This window comes from Sinohyriopsis cumingii, chromosome 9 (genome assembly GCF_028554795.1).
Source record: "Sinohyriopsis cumingii isolate HCF-2022 chromosome 9, ASM2855479v2, whole genome shotgun sequence".
NCBI lineage: Eukaryota > Metazoa > Mollusca > Bivalvia > Unionida > Unionidae > Sinohyriopsis > Sinohyriopsis cumingii.
The window spans coordinates 6,294,234-6,307,581 of NC_142969.1; the positions used below are offsets into that span (position 1 = coordinate 6,294,234).

Genomic DNA, 13,348 nt, shown 5'->3' on the forward strand with positions numbered 1-13,348 from the left:
TTCGAGTCCGGACACGGGCAACGTGGGTAGATGAGAAATATTGTATGTATCCTCCCGTGGGTCGGTGTTTCTTCGCTGGGTTGTCCCGTGTTCATCCTCCACCAAATATGCCATATATATCCATCACGTTCCGAAAAATTGTATTAAACCCACACAACCTTACCGGCAGGTACCTTTGGGCATATTTTATTATGGATCCTTTCTTACTGGATCTACAATTGCTCTCCAGGCTTATAGTAAGTAATAAAGAACTAAACCAGATGACATATTAATATCAGTGTATTTTGCTCGAGTGATTACAGTGTTAAACCACTAAAAAGTCACCACTGTATCTTACGAAAAATGAATACCAGGCATTAATTCTAAGAGATTTCTATATGTTTATTGATAAAAATATTATATAATCACCAAATAATGTCAGGTTTTGGATTTGGAGAAATTAATGTCCTACATGAAATATTTGTTTTCACAATTTTTTCAACGTTATATTAGTATATTTATTTCGATATTTAATGTTTAGGAAATTTCAGTTTATCTATTTTGAATATCATGATCTACTCCATAGTGATTTCTGTGTAAAAATCCCAAGCCTCCTTCCTCTGGCCTCCCTTTGCCCAATCCCGTCCCGAACGTGATCCCTAATATTGCAATTGCCATGTATGTTATGCGTGAAATACTGTCGCGGGCGCGTGTGTGTGTGTGTGTGTTTGTGTGTGTGTATGTGTGCACACATATATGCAGTTTCTGTTTAGGTTTAGATTAATCTGTTAATTGTACTGTTTAGCTGCATATTTATCAGGATAACTAATTTTGTTACTCTTCGAAATATCACACGGAAAATGAAGTTTGTCGTATTTACTACGAATCACACACACACAGACACACACACACACACACGCCATATCAGCCGGGTATCCTGAGTCACCGATGATCAGCGACTGGAAGAAAAATAAGCAAGTAAATATTGCTACAAGTGGTGAACAGGAAGAAAATGTATGTTTGGCAGACTAAAGTCACCCCAAATATATCACTTTATAATACATCTGATATGATTCAAGGATTTACTAAAGAACATATCATATTCCTAGGAGAAAATTGAATCCTGCCATTTTCCCCCCGTCACTGAAAACACAATACATTGTTTTGTCGAGATTGTGATATTCTCAAATCCTATCAGATTTTCGTTGCGCATAGTTCGTTTTGAACAGAATATAAAATAGTGATCTCTTGTTTCCAACAACCTGAGGGAAAATGACGGTAGGTTACTAGTACTACTGGCATTGCACGATATGATTGACAAGTTTGGACAAAAGTCGAAACAAATGGATCAGTTTCCGGCGACCAAAACCGGTATCGCAGTTAGACGTACCAATGCCTAGATATAAAAATAATGATTACGGTTTAAAGTGTAAACATGCTAGTATTAGGAGAACATAAAATAGAAAATAAATAAAAATACTATCGATATAAAGCAAGGTAAGGTTTTGTCTGCACATTTTAGTATCCTTACACACACGAATTAACTGTATTTAACTGATTTAGTGAAAATTATCTGAAATAATCACTTGCGATTATTTAAGGCGATTATATATGTTCCTTTTGCAGCTGCTTTGCCATATGGAATGGCAGTTGACGCAATATCAAGACTTGTGTTTTATGCAGACGCGGGGAATCGCATCATTGGTGTTATCAGCCTGAAGGATTATTCACATAAGACCGTTATAAGCAGCAATTTGAGTTTTCCACGATACATTGTGACAGATCCAATAAATGGGTATGAATCGTTTCTTCTTCCTTAAAGTACAACGATTGCCATGACTACCTGTTCATGACTGCGTGCTTGTCGTTTGGTTTTAAGATTTATGTTTTACCTTGGAACACGGCATTAACATCCATGTATTTCTTCTATTATGTTTCTATTTGATATATGTATGAACCACCAATGCAAGTTCTTATCAAAAGTATGTAAAAACCAAAAACATTATTTTGGATTATACTACATAATTGGACAACATTACGTATTGGCATAATACAAATATACTCATATATATGGAAAGACTTGATGTAAAATGTAATATTTTTGCATGGATTTTTTCTTTATGAATTGTAAAACAGATCTAGTCCATTTTCTTTCGAGTACAATACTTACTCATTGTTGCTGTGCTAATGTCTTTTCATCTCTTGGTAATTACTGAGCTAATATGGAGTAGGACAGATTCTGAAAATATCGTGGCATGATTAATACAGTGTTTATATGCAGTACCATCGATTCGGGCAACACTGTGTCACGGTTAATACTGTGTTTTTATGCAGTACTATCGATTCGGGCAACACTGTGTCACGGTTAATACAGCGTTTATATGCAGTACCATCGATTCGGGCAACACTGTGTCACGGTTAATACAGTGTTTATATGCAGTACCATCGATTCGGGCAACACTGTGTCACGGTTAATACAGTGTTTATATGCAGTACCATCGATACGGGCAACACTGTGTCACGGTTAATACTGTGTTTTTATGCAGTACTATCGATACGGTCAATACTGTGTCACGGTTAATTTTATGTTTATAGGCATTAAAACTGATACTGACAATAATGTGCCATGTGCCAACACTGTGTCATGGTTAATAAGCAGTATCAATCATGCTGACAATACTGTCTCCTGGTTAATATTGTGTTTATTTGTAGTGCCACTGATACTGACAATCATGTGATATGGTTAATACTGCGTTTAAATTTTGTACAATTGATACTGACAATAATTTTTCATGGTTAATGCTGGGTTTATATGCAATACCATTGATACTGAAAATATCGTGTCATGATTATTGCTGTGTTTATATGAAGTACCTTTGATACTGAAAAGATCGTGTCATGATTAATACTGTGTTTATATGCAATACAACTGATACTGTTCATACTGTGTCATGGTTGATATTGTGTTTATATGCAGTGCAATTAATAATGTTCATACTGTGTGATGGTTAATACTGTGTGTACACGCGTACCATTGATGCTGACAATATCATGTCATGCATAATAACGTCCATATATCGATATAATGAAATTGAGGTAAGGCCTCTATGTCAAGCTTTGTGAGTGAATGGAGAGACTTGTACGGACGTTTTTTATAGACGTTAGGGGACTTACCATATATTTGAAAGTTTCTACAACATCATTCCTTGGAATTTATCATAATTTAGTACACATTGTAAGTGCTTCGATGGCATTGGCTAGAGCTTTGTGCTGTTCAGTATTTTCAATCTCAGGTCTATACGTAACTTCATGCCAAAAGTTCAAATGATATATAACAGCAATAAATAATGTACTGAATATCAATGAAAAACAATTTGACATGGTATACAGTACATAGATCACACTTTGTGTATGACATGGTATACAGTACATATATCACACTTTGTGTTTGACATGATATACAATACATAGATCACACGTTGTGTTTGACATGGTATACAGCACATAGATCACACTTTGTGTTTGACATGGTATACAGTACGTAGATCACACTTTATGTTTGACATGGCATACAGTACATAGATCACACTTTGTGTTTGACATGGTACAGATTACATAGATCGCACCTTGTGTTTGACATGCAATACAGTACATAGATCACACTTTGTGTTTTACATGGTATACAGTACATATATCACACTTTGTGTTTGACATGGTATACAGTACATAGATCACACTTTGTGAATTTAATAATGGAGACATAAATCCATCACCAAATATCGGCGCATCCCAAAACATTTAATGTTCTGTTTTTATTCCCTAAGCAGTTACCGGGTTCGCATACTCTAAAATAGTTAATTAGCTCCTATCTGCATCACCATGCACTTTCGGTTTCATCTATTTATCTTTCATTTTTAGTACCATCTTTTGGATTGATCGTGCAATCTCTGCAAAAATAGAGAAATCCAGCTACAGTGGGAAAAACAGACAAGTCCTTGTGGATACAGCACTTTCACTTCCAAGTGGACTTGCTCTGGATATAAACGGTAAATTCTTTCAACAATATTAGCTTTCAACTCTCATCTTTTTCTGAAAACTATTGTCTTTCTTTTTATATCTGAAGTTTCGAATTATTGCTACCCGTTTCTGGGTAGAAATCTTTGGTAACTATTTTTAGCCTTAATTCTCTCACAAGATAATGATATTCAAGACACACTGCATGCTTTAACAACGAATAAAACATATGTAGTGTTATACGTTCAGTTGATTCAATGAAGTAACGAATTAGGAGCACTTCGATGAATACTAGTAACGAAATGGTTTAATTGTTTATATAAAAGTCAATTCTTAAATTGTAGTAAATTAGCATCCGTTATCATAATAAAATTCGCCATTTTCTCACAATGAAACAGAATGCAAGAAAAAGACATAGAAGCCATTTGTTAAATGTAATTAATCACTAATTATTAATGTTAGAAATGCAAAGAATAGTCACCTAGCTTTCAGAGCATTAAGTACTTTCATTAATTAAGAATTATTTAGGTAATTAGAACATATTTATCAATTAATTTAACGCGCATACATATATATATACATCAACAGTTAGTTCATTGCCCTCGCAAATAACCACCCAAGTAAAATGCGCCCGCTATCATCTGGTCTCCCACAAAGTACCGGGGATATTTTGTAGCCATGAATCACAAACAGTTGCGGGAACAAAATACATTAAATAGTAAATTGTGGTGCGCTAACGCCATTTTCTTGTTAATGCGCATAACTGTATTGAGATAACTAATCGATAAATGGCTTTTCATTCAAAACGAAGGACAAATACGTCAAAATAACAGAAAAAAATTGTTTACTACAATAAATCATATATCTTGCCTTAACCACGTTTAGATAGCAAGTGAATTTAATGAAATACAATATTCTGAACTTAAAATCACAATTTTACACGCACAGTATTACATTTAAACATTCAGTGTTGATAATGATGATATATTATTACATACTTTTTAATGAACGTTTGACCCAGTCACTTATACTGGGCAGTATATGGATGGCTGCATTTGAATGCATATTATCCGGTCAACTGATTCTAGTAAACAAGGGTTTGTACAATCAGTATCTAGCTTAGATGTGTCGGGTACGAATGCTTTCATGGGACTTTCAATGATTTTGTAACTAGTAATACAGTAAGTATATATTGCATATATTTAAAAGAAATGAGGTTAATTTGCAAAATGTTTAGTATTCCTAACTAAAATGACAAGCTACGTATAACTGAACAGATATATACTTACTTGATAAAACGGCCATACAATAACCTAAACCTTACACCGGGACATTTGAATAAATATACCAGCCGACGCGATATCAACATCACTATAAGTATGATGCTGCAGCAGTCGTATAATGGCTTAACACTTATACCGAAATAATCAACTCAGTGATAAAAAGTGGTGAACACTTACTGTAATCTTATTTTCTTTGGACCATTTACCTAAAGGATAACTTGGATAAGCATTTTGAATTGCATATAGGAATACATACGGTTTATGAGACATGTTCACGCCCGATTAAGTTAAAGTAAAAATGAAGACGTTGCTGGCTGTGGTATGTCAACAAGGAAGAGATAAAGCGTAATAGATCTGCGTAGAGTTCAGTGTTATAAAAAGGTGTACACGTTTACAAATTATTAAACTTTCAATTAGAAACGTTGAAGCATGACAGGAATATAAGCAAAATAAAGGTGTAGAAAATATGTTTTCAAACAACACTTGCAAACCAGTGAAACAATGAACGAATATGTTATGCATTAAAAACTTTTATTATCAAGACTTGTACAACTGATCATTATGACACCTTAAAGACAGCAAATAACACCGGAATAATTAGGTACATATAGCAGTAAAATCCATTTGTTGAAATGCTGTCATTGAAACATAGTATTTTAGTAATAGTATAGCAAGTGATACACACGAAATAATGAACATCATTTAACATGTATCGTTACATTCACTTCTTTATTGCCAATATCATTTGTATGTCCACTTCAATTCTTGTTCTCAATACTAAAACAAATTGAAGAGGACATATAGCTAATTATTTTGCCCCAATAAAAATAGTATTACATTACTTCAGAGGATAAGAAAGTATAGACATATGTCAGAGAAAACAATCCTGAATTATCCCTGCAGTTTTGTATGTTTCTTCAGTAATGCAAAAATGAAGGCTCTTTATTTCATACATATCAATGTATTTAAAAGTATGGCGTGTTTTACCATTGCATCCAACGTTTATTACCCTATACAGTTAACGACATTAGTTATATATTGACTAACAGCAATGAAGTTAAGCATGATTTATTAGCATTATCGATGATCACAAAGGTGCTAGAAGAGAATGCGTGCAAAAAGTTTGCTACATATAGCTAGGAGGGACATCATACTTACATGGTGTGCGTACATTATCCGGTAGCTTAGAAAATTCAAGATGATATTCGGTATAGTATGGCTTGCCCATAGATGCAACAGTTTGTTGTAAATGTTTTATGAAAAGAACAAACTAGTATGGTCAGAGCTTTAGAATACAATGTAATCGGACGTCTCGCTCTAAGCGTGCTAAATAGCAATGACAACTTGGAGAATAGAGGCATTTGATTTGTTATTATAACGGATAAAATAATATAAAGAGAACACAGGAAAGAAATGACAAATATCCAAACTAATGAAGATAGAGCAAAATAATAGTTTAAGAGAATAACATTTTCCAGAAGCTCAATTAACACATTAAGTATCTGAATGTGAAAAAGTAACACGTTTTCGAGAAGAGAGTGGAGATTTTTTCGTTTTATTAAAATACATAAAATATACACATTTAGAAAATAAAAACGAAATGGGACAATAAAACACAAAGAGAATATATTATATCTAGATAAAATTGACACAAGCACTGGATTAATTTTGAATTAAACAAAAACATGGATCATATCATATAATTCAAGCAAAATTCGTTTCTTCCAGATTATGTACGTTTCATAACTGGTATATCACTATAAATTTGTTTCACAATACTGACAGAAATGACAGGCAATTATAGGTAATAAAAGTAAATAGATTGAATAGTCACGTGACAGATGAAGACGCAAAAGTAAGACCTCCACTTTAAGCATATACCACAGGTTTTCCAAATAGATATTTTAAAATATGAACATATTTATGATAAATAAACGTCCTGATAAGTTTAGATTTGAATACATCAGAAAATTTATCAAATTGATAAATCCAACTTCGTCTATGGTATTTTGTTTGGCTTTCACTCATGAATGATTTTCCTCAACGTTCATCACGCCTTTTAGGATTTTACTTGCTTGAATGATAAAACATACAACCCAGCCAGATGGAGATGTATGCATTGTCATAATATGTTATGTACTATAATGTCCGCCAGAGCTCATCATACAAATGAGTACAATATACCGTCTGAGGAAATTTGTTTCTATCTTGCTATTGTTATGAGTTTATTGTTTGTTTTGCTCACCAATACTTAACTTCAGCGTTATGTATCTGCCCTTGCCCTTGCTTGGACATTTTACTTTTTGTCACATTTAGTTTGTTCGAACAATTAGTTGATATTTGTCATGGAAGCAATTTCAAGCAACCTAGGAATGGACACTTCTCCACATTTTCAATGTTGGTTGAATTAACCTATTCAAATTTAAATCCAGTATATTCAAATTTAATGCTAATAAATCATTAGGATTCATGCATTTTACGAACGCTGTAGAAAATATGTATGTGGATTAATCAGTCACTTGTTATCGAAATAAATATATATGCAAGTGCTTAACCTGATTTCAAATTGCTGTTTCAAAACCTTCAGTTTCATGACTAATGTAAGAACTGTAGACAGAAAACGAAATTACATTAAAACCTACTAACAATTTTAGCAGAAATACAATCAAGCAGAGTTATTTATAACCCTCATGCTAATGAACATTATAACTCGCGAGACATTATAGTGGACAATAAGGGCTTAAACAACGTTTAAAAACGTAAATATTGCAAATATAATTTATAGTTTCTTTGGTAGCATATCCTTAATTGGAATAATCATATACTACATGTACATTACATGTCTTTGTTTCATTTCATTGGATCAATGGTTTTGATAACCATAGTCATTTATTTCATTTTCTCCACAAATGCATATGTTGATTCTTTAAGTCAATCCCCAAAGACAAAAAACTCTATGAATTGTTGGTGCACCTTGGAATCAACGATGATTGAATAGGCTCATTCTTGCCCCATGTTACACAAGTGTTTAAGTTCTTCAATTATTAAATTACATGGTCGACTTTAAGCTCTAAGCGAAACTAAAGAACAAGATCTGTGGAAACAAGTCACCCTATAGTCCTAGCCAAATTACCCATCATATGTGCGATGACTAAAATTACAATTTGGATAGTAATACATACTTCATGTGTGCTACTATGCGTGCGTAACCATCTGACCATCTACAACAAGTTTCAAAGATATTGTGGTTAAGTAGACATGCATATAAATTGTTTCAGAGGGTGTCATCTACTGGTGTGATGCTGGCACAATACAGAGAGTTAATATTGATGGTTCTAATCGTCGAACTATTTACAACACACAAGGAATGGAAGTAACACCATATAGCAGTGCCTTGTACCAATCCTACCTGTATTTTACGTACTGGGGATCAAGCCGGTAATGCCTTATATTGACATTTTCCCAATATCTTTCTAAGTAGAAAACGATAAATATTTGGCAAAATTTAATACAATTAAAGCTATCATATGGAAGCGAAAATGTGGATTTATGGTTAAATGATGAAATTTGAGTAAAGGGTGCAAGACAAGTGAAAGAAATGCTAATAATTGGAAACTAGCCACATCTTTCAACATTTCCATATCTGTATTTAATAGTCGTGTTCTGAATGAATAACAATTAAAAATATACAAAATAAATAGAAAGTACACAATCTACACGCGTTTTACTGAATAATCACCCTCTTCTGGATCCGAGTCCAGATATGTGGTATCCCTAAATTATTGACATGGGTCCTCCTGTTATGAATGTATTGGGTCAAAACTATTCAATTAGTTGAACGGAGTCACTGTAATGATATTTTATGTATAGCTGTCCTTTGACTAACTTCCAGTAGCAATAAGAAAGATTTTTGAGATTATTATGACCGTTTATGTTACTGAAATAAAATGACAAATTATGAACCTAGTCTAGTGAATATTCATACAGTAGTTCTGGAGCATATAATGAGTTATGTGTAGGCTGAGAGACGGAGGAATGGATAGACGGAAACACTGAAGGTATAATTATTTCCTTGCTTGGATTTGTATTATCATACTTATAATTCGTCTTTAATATCCAACGCTTTATAATTTTTACTATAAGATTAATTACTTCCGTGTTAGGTCTGTGATGAGAATAGGAAAGGATGGAAATGGGCTGTCCTCAGTTGGTCCCTCTGCATTCGACTACATAATGGACATTTGTGTCAACAGTAATGGAACTGCACCACTAGGTACAGATTGATCAATTATAGCACTTACATTGAGTTTATAACAAATCATGATTTCAAAAATAATGTCATACAAGAAATAAATCTATAGCATTTGATTTTCTGAACCTTTCAAGAAGAGGCATTTTATAACTAATGTTCTGCTCCAATGGTCAGCCATTTCATGTTTTTCAATACATGATGGAGACTAGCGGTGCCAAAATGGGACAATATGTTTTTCAATACATGATGGAGACTAGCGGTTCCAAAATGGGACAATATGTTTTTCAATACATGATGGAGACTAGCGGTGCCAAAATGGGACAATATGTTTTTCAATACATGATGGAGACTAGCGGTGCCAAAATGGGACAATATGTTTTGTTTCTCTGACGAATTTCATAACTAAGCGACTGTCACAGCTTCTATTCATTATCAGTCATTATGTGTATTATATTAACTGAGACGTAATGCTGGGATTTTCAAATTAAAAAAGTCACAATTTTATTAAACCTTTTATACTATATTCTTCAAATATTTTGAAGGATATATCGAGTGAAATAATCAATGCTTATCAACTTTCACTTGGCTTAGATTAAGGCTCACTCTGTATAAAGTTTAAGGACGCAAGCAGTTTAGTTTGGACGTTTTGTAAAAACAGAAAACAAAAAAAGGAAACGATTATCAAATATTTGATGTCATAAACAATCGATGATCGTTGTCAACGGTTTTTTTGTGCAACATGTGCATATTCCTCTCCCTATCAAAGTGAGTAATGTTAAGGAAGTTTATATTATATATTTATAGCAGCAGCATAATGAACACATTTCTCTTTTCAAATGCCAATTGAAGTGAAAATCTTCAAGATGTACATTTTATACTTTATAATGAAGATTCTGTGTAAATTAAAATCTGAATTTTTGCATTTACTTTATTGAATAAAGGTTCGTTTGATATGGTCACAAACTAAGTAACAGAAAGAAGCAAAACCGACAAGTTTTAAAAATCGGAACAAACAATGTAACTATCGAGGCTAGCAATGAAAATGTGAAAGGAACTTGCTATATTATGCAGTGAATCCGAAATACTCCTGATACAGTTTTATGAAAGTCCAAAAGAACCGACAGGTTCCTATAAATTTCAAAACACGTAACGTGCTGGTCCGCCAAGAATCGCAACGTTTACGAAATGTCGTTGACGAGAACTCGTCACAGCGGTTCCAGAATATCAGAGTACATTAAATAATGATCACTTTCTATTTCCACTGTACAGCCCAAACAAGAGTTTTTCGTCTCTAATGATATATGTATAGAGACTTACAATATGAACACAAGAAATATGACATCAAAAAAAAGAATGAATCTGATTGCTCAGTTCTCTCCTTATATAAGCCTTCTACTATGACTATATTTCAGAACGTATCCAATGTGACAGATATTACTACTCATTTTAGTTGGAAATTGCCTATTCATGTGACCTAACTTAACCAATGACAATGTACTGAATTTTTCTAAAGCAGTCTAAACCCATCATCCGATGTCACATTAGCCCAAAGTCACCATTAAGTCTTATTATTAAGATTATTATCAGTAGTTATCAACACATATGTAAGCATCAATATATATAGACAGAATCGATCCAGTTCATGTAGGCAAAATCTAACCAATGATAACATGTAAAACTTACAACCATGAATGCCAATTACAAGAATTAGATACACCGACGTACCAGGAATTATAATATATATATATATATATATATATATATATATATATATATATATATATATATATATATATAAACATTTCTAGGTCTAGTAGACCAGATACTAATATAAATGTAAAATGATCTGAACTGGCTGACACTTTTAGCACACGATCAAACGTAGCAAACGAAAACATTAAAACTTTAATGTATTTTCAAAAGAAACCTGCGTAGTTCACTGGTAGTGAGTCGGATTTGCAATCCACGTTATTCCTCGAGGCCAATCCATGTAGGATGCCTTATTGTATTCTTTTAAAGGTCACTTACCTCACATTTAATTGGCATCATATTCCCAGCAATGGGTTAAAAGATCCAAGGGAAACAAGATAATGAGTTTGTAAATGAAGAAGAAACTATAGTTCTAATGATTACACCGATCCAACTTAAAGGTATTATGAAAACCTTTCAGAGCAACAAAAGATTTTGAGGCAGATTAATAACTATGAAAAAGGAAGAGGCCATCTCTGTCATAGGGCGTAGAAGTTGTAACTACAAGCATATAGTTTACATGGAGCAGCAAATAATAAGTAGGAAAAAGTTAAACAGTATGTTAGATATTAAGAACTTACGTTTCAAATGTCCAGTTCCCAGGTCATCCTGCAGTTTCTTTGAAGTGGATACTGATAATTCTGATTATACATTAGAATCTTCCATGTTTATTTCCTTTGTGCGTACTATAATATATAAAGGATAAAATAAAAGCGCTGATGATTCTCATTATGTGTGCTCTTTATTTCTCTATCAGACGATGATGTATTTGTTGATGGTGTAGCGCTAGTCGATTATTTGTGTTTTGTAAAAATTTCCGTGGAATCGCTGATCTTTTCATAACCTTTAGGAAATGAACTACATTATAATGAAACTTCCTTACGCTAGCGATATTGTACTTCTGCATGCTTGCCAGGGACATGTTATATACATGTCAACATTTGAATTCATTTAGGCGTAAACAGCACAATGCAACTACTGACGAACAGACACATTCAGACACATGCAATCAGACTATAATTTCAAAACAGAAATCAACACAGCTAACTTTAACGCAATTTATGTTGGTTAATACCTAAATCTGTATACTAGTGGCTCTATTTGTTTTAAGAATCGTTCAATAATGTTATGTATGATACATTAAATAAAACTAAAAAAGATAAATGTATTGATAATGCATTCTGAAATTATATGTATTAAAGAAAAAAACACGATTGACAAATGAAATATGAATATGATATACCTTTCAAAATGGCATACATATATATTATAGAAAACAACGGGTGTTCCAGTGGAAATAGTAGCTGTAGTCATTTTTGTTTTCCCATGCCTGGTGGTTCTAAAGTGTGCGCATGCCCTGATGGAATGATTATCCAGCCCGATGGTCGAACCTGCGGAAACGGTAAGTTTTCATTGTTATGTGATATGACTATTGCTTCATATTTAAATGTTTAATCTGTTTGGAAAGGCTTGGTAACACTCATGATGTATACGACTTTAAATGCATTCTTGGTGTGCTGTATATATCATGAAAATATGACCGAATTATATGAACAGTGCACAGATTGTTCTGACTCATATATTAGTTTCTATTTTTGAAAAATATTCACAAGTGCTCAACAACTGTAATCATGTCTAATAGACACGTGTTTAGAGGCAATCAGCATAAATTACTGCATTATAATTTATAAATATCTCTTAAGCATGTATGACGCTTAGTTTAGCTCTACTACTTTGAAATCAGTTACCATAGTTGTACGATATGTTAACGTACTTGGGTTGCTAGCATTTTCTGGCCAATTAGGAATATAAATTTACAACTTATGCAGAAAATACCCACAGTTTTACACAGAAATGTTAGAAATCAGGCCATTGTAAACTAACAGCAAAGTATACATATTCAACTCAATATTGAAATGATGTTAAAAGTTATTTATTGTACTCGATGTAAGCAATACAACCTAATGATGCTATATGTTGAGACCATGCCTGCAAGATGAATTAATCCGTAAAAAAACGAATTTGTTAAAATTAACTGTGGATGGTTATTTTGCAAAGGATGGATTTTTGT

The 13,348-nt window shown here is 33.1% G+C and overlaps 1 protein-coding gene across 2 annotated transcripts in view; it reads left to right on the forward strand.

Annotated features, from left to right (window-relative positions):
- The window catches only part of LOC149791216 (low-density lipoprotein receptor-related protein 6-like), a 79,314-nt gene that overhangs the window by 9,264 nt on the left and 56,702 nt on the right, over positions 1–13,348 (forward strand). For both annotated transcript variants that reach the window (XM_089969155.1, XM_089969156.1), the window contains exons 3-7: positions 1,606–1,774; positions 3,898–4,025; positions 8,555–8,714; positions 9,440–9,549; positions 12,551–12,679. In XM_089969155.1, coding sequence (XP_089825281.1) covers positions 1,606–1,774; positions 3,898–4,025; positions 8,555–8,714; positions 9,440–9,549; positions 12,551–12,679 — 696 coding nt within the window. The remainder of the gene's footprint in view (positions 1–1,605; positions 1,775–3,897; positions 4,026–8,554; positions 8,715–9,439; positions 9,550–12,550; positions 12,680–13,348) is intronic.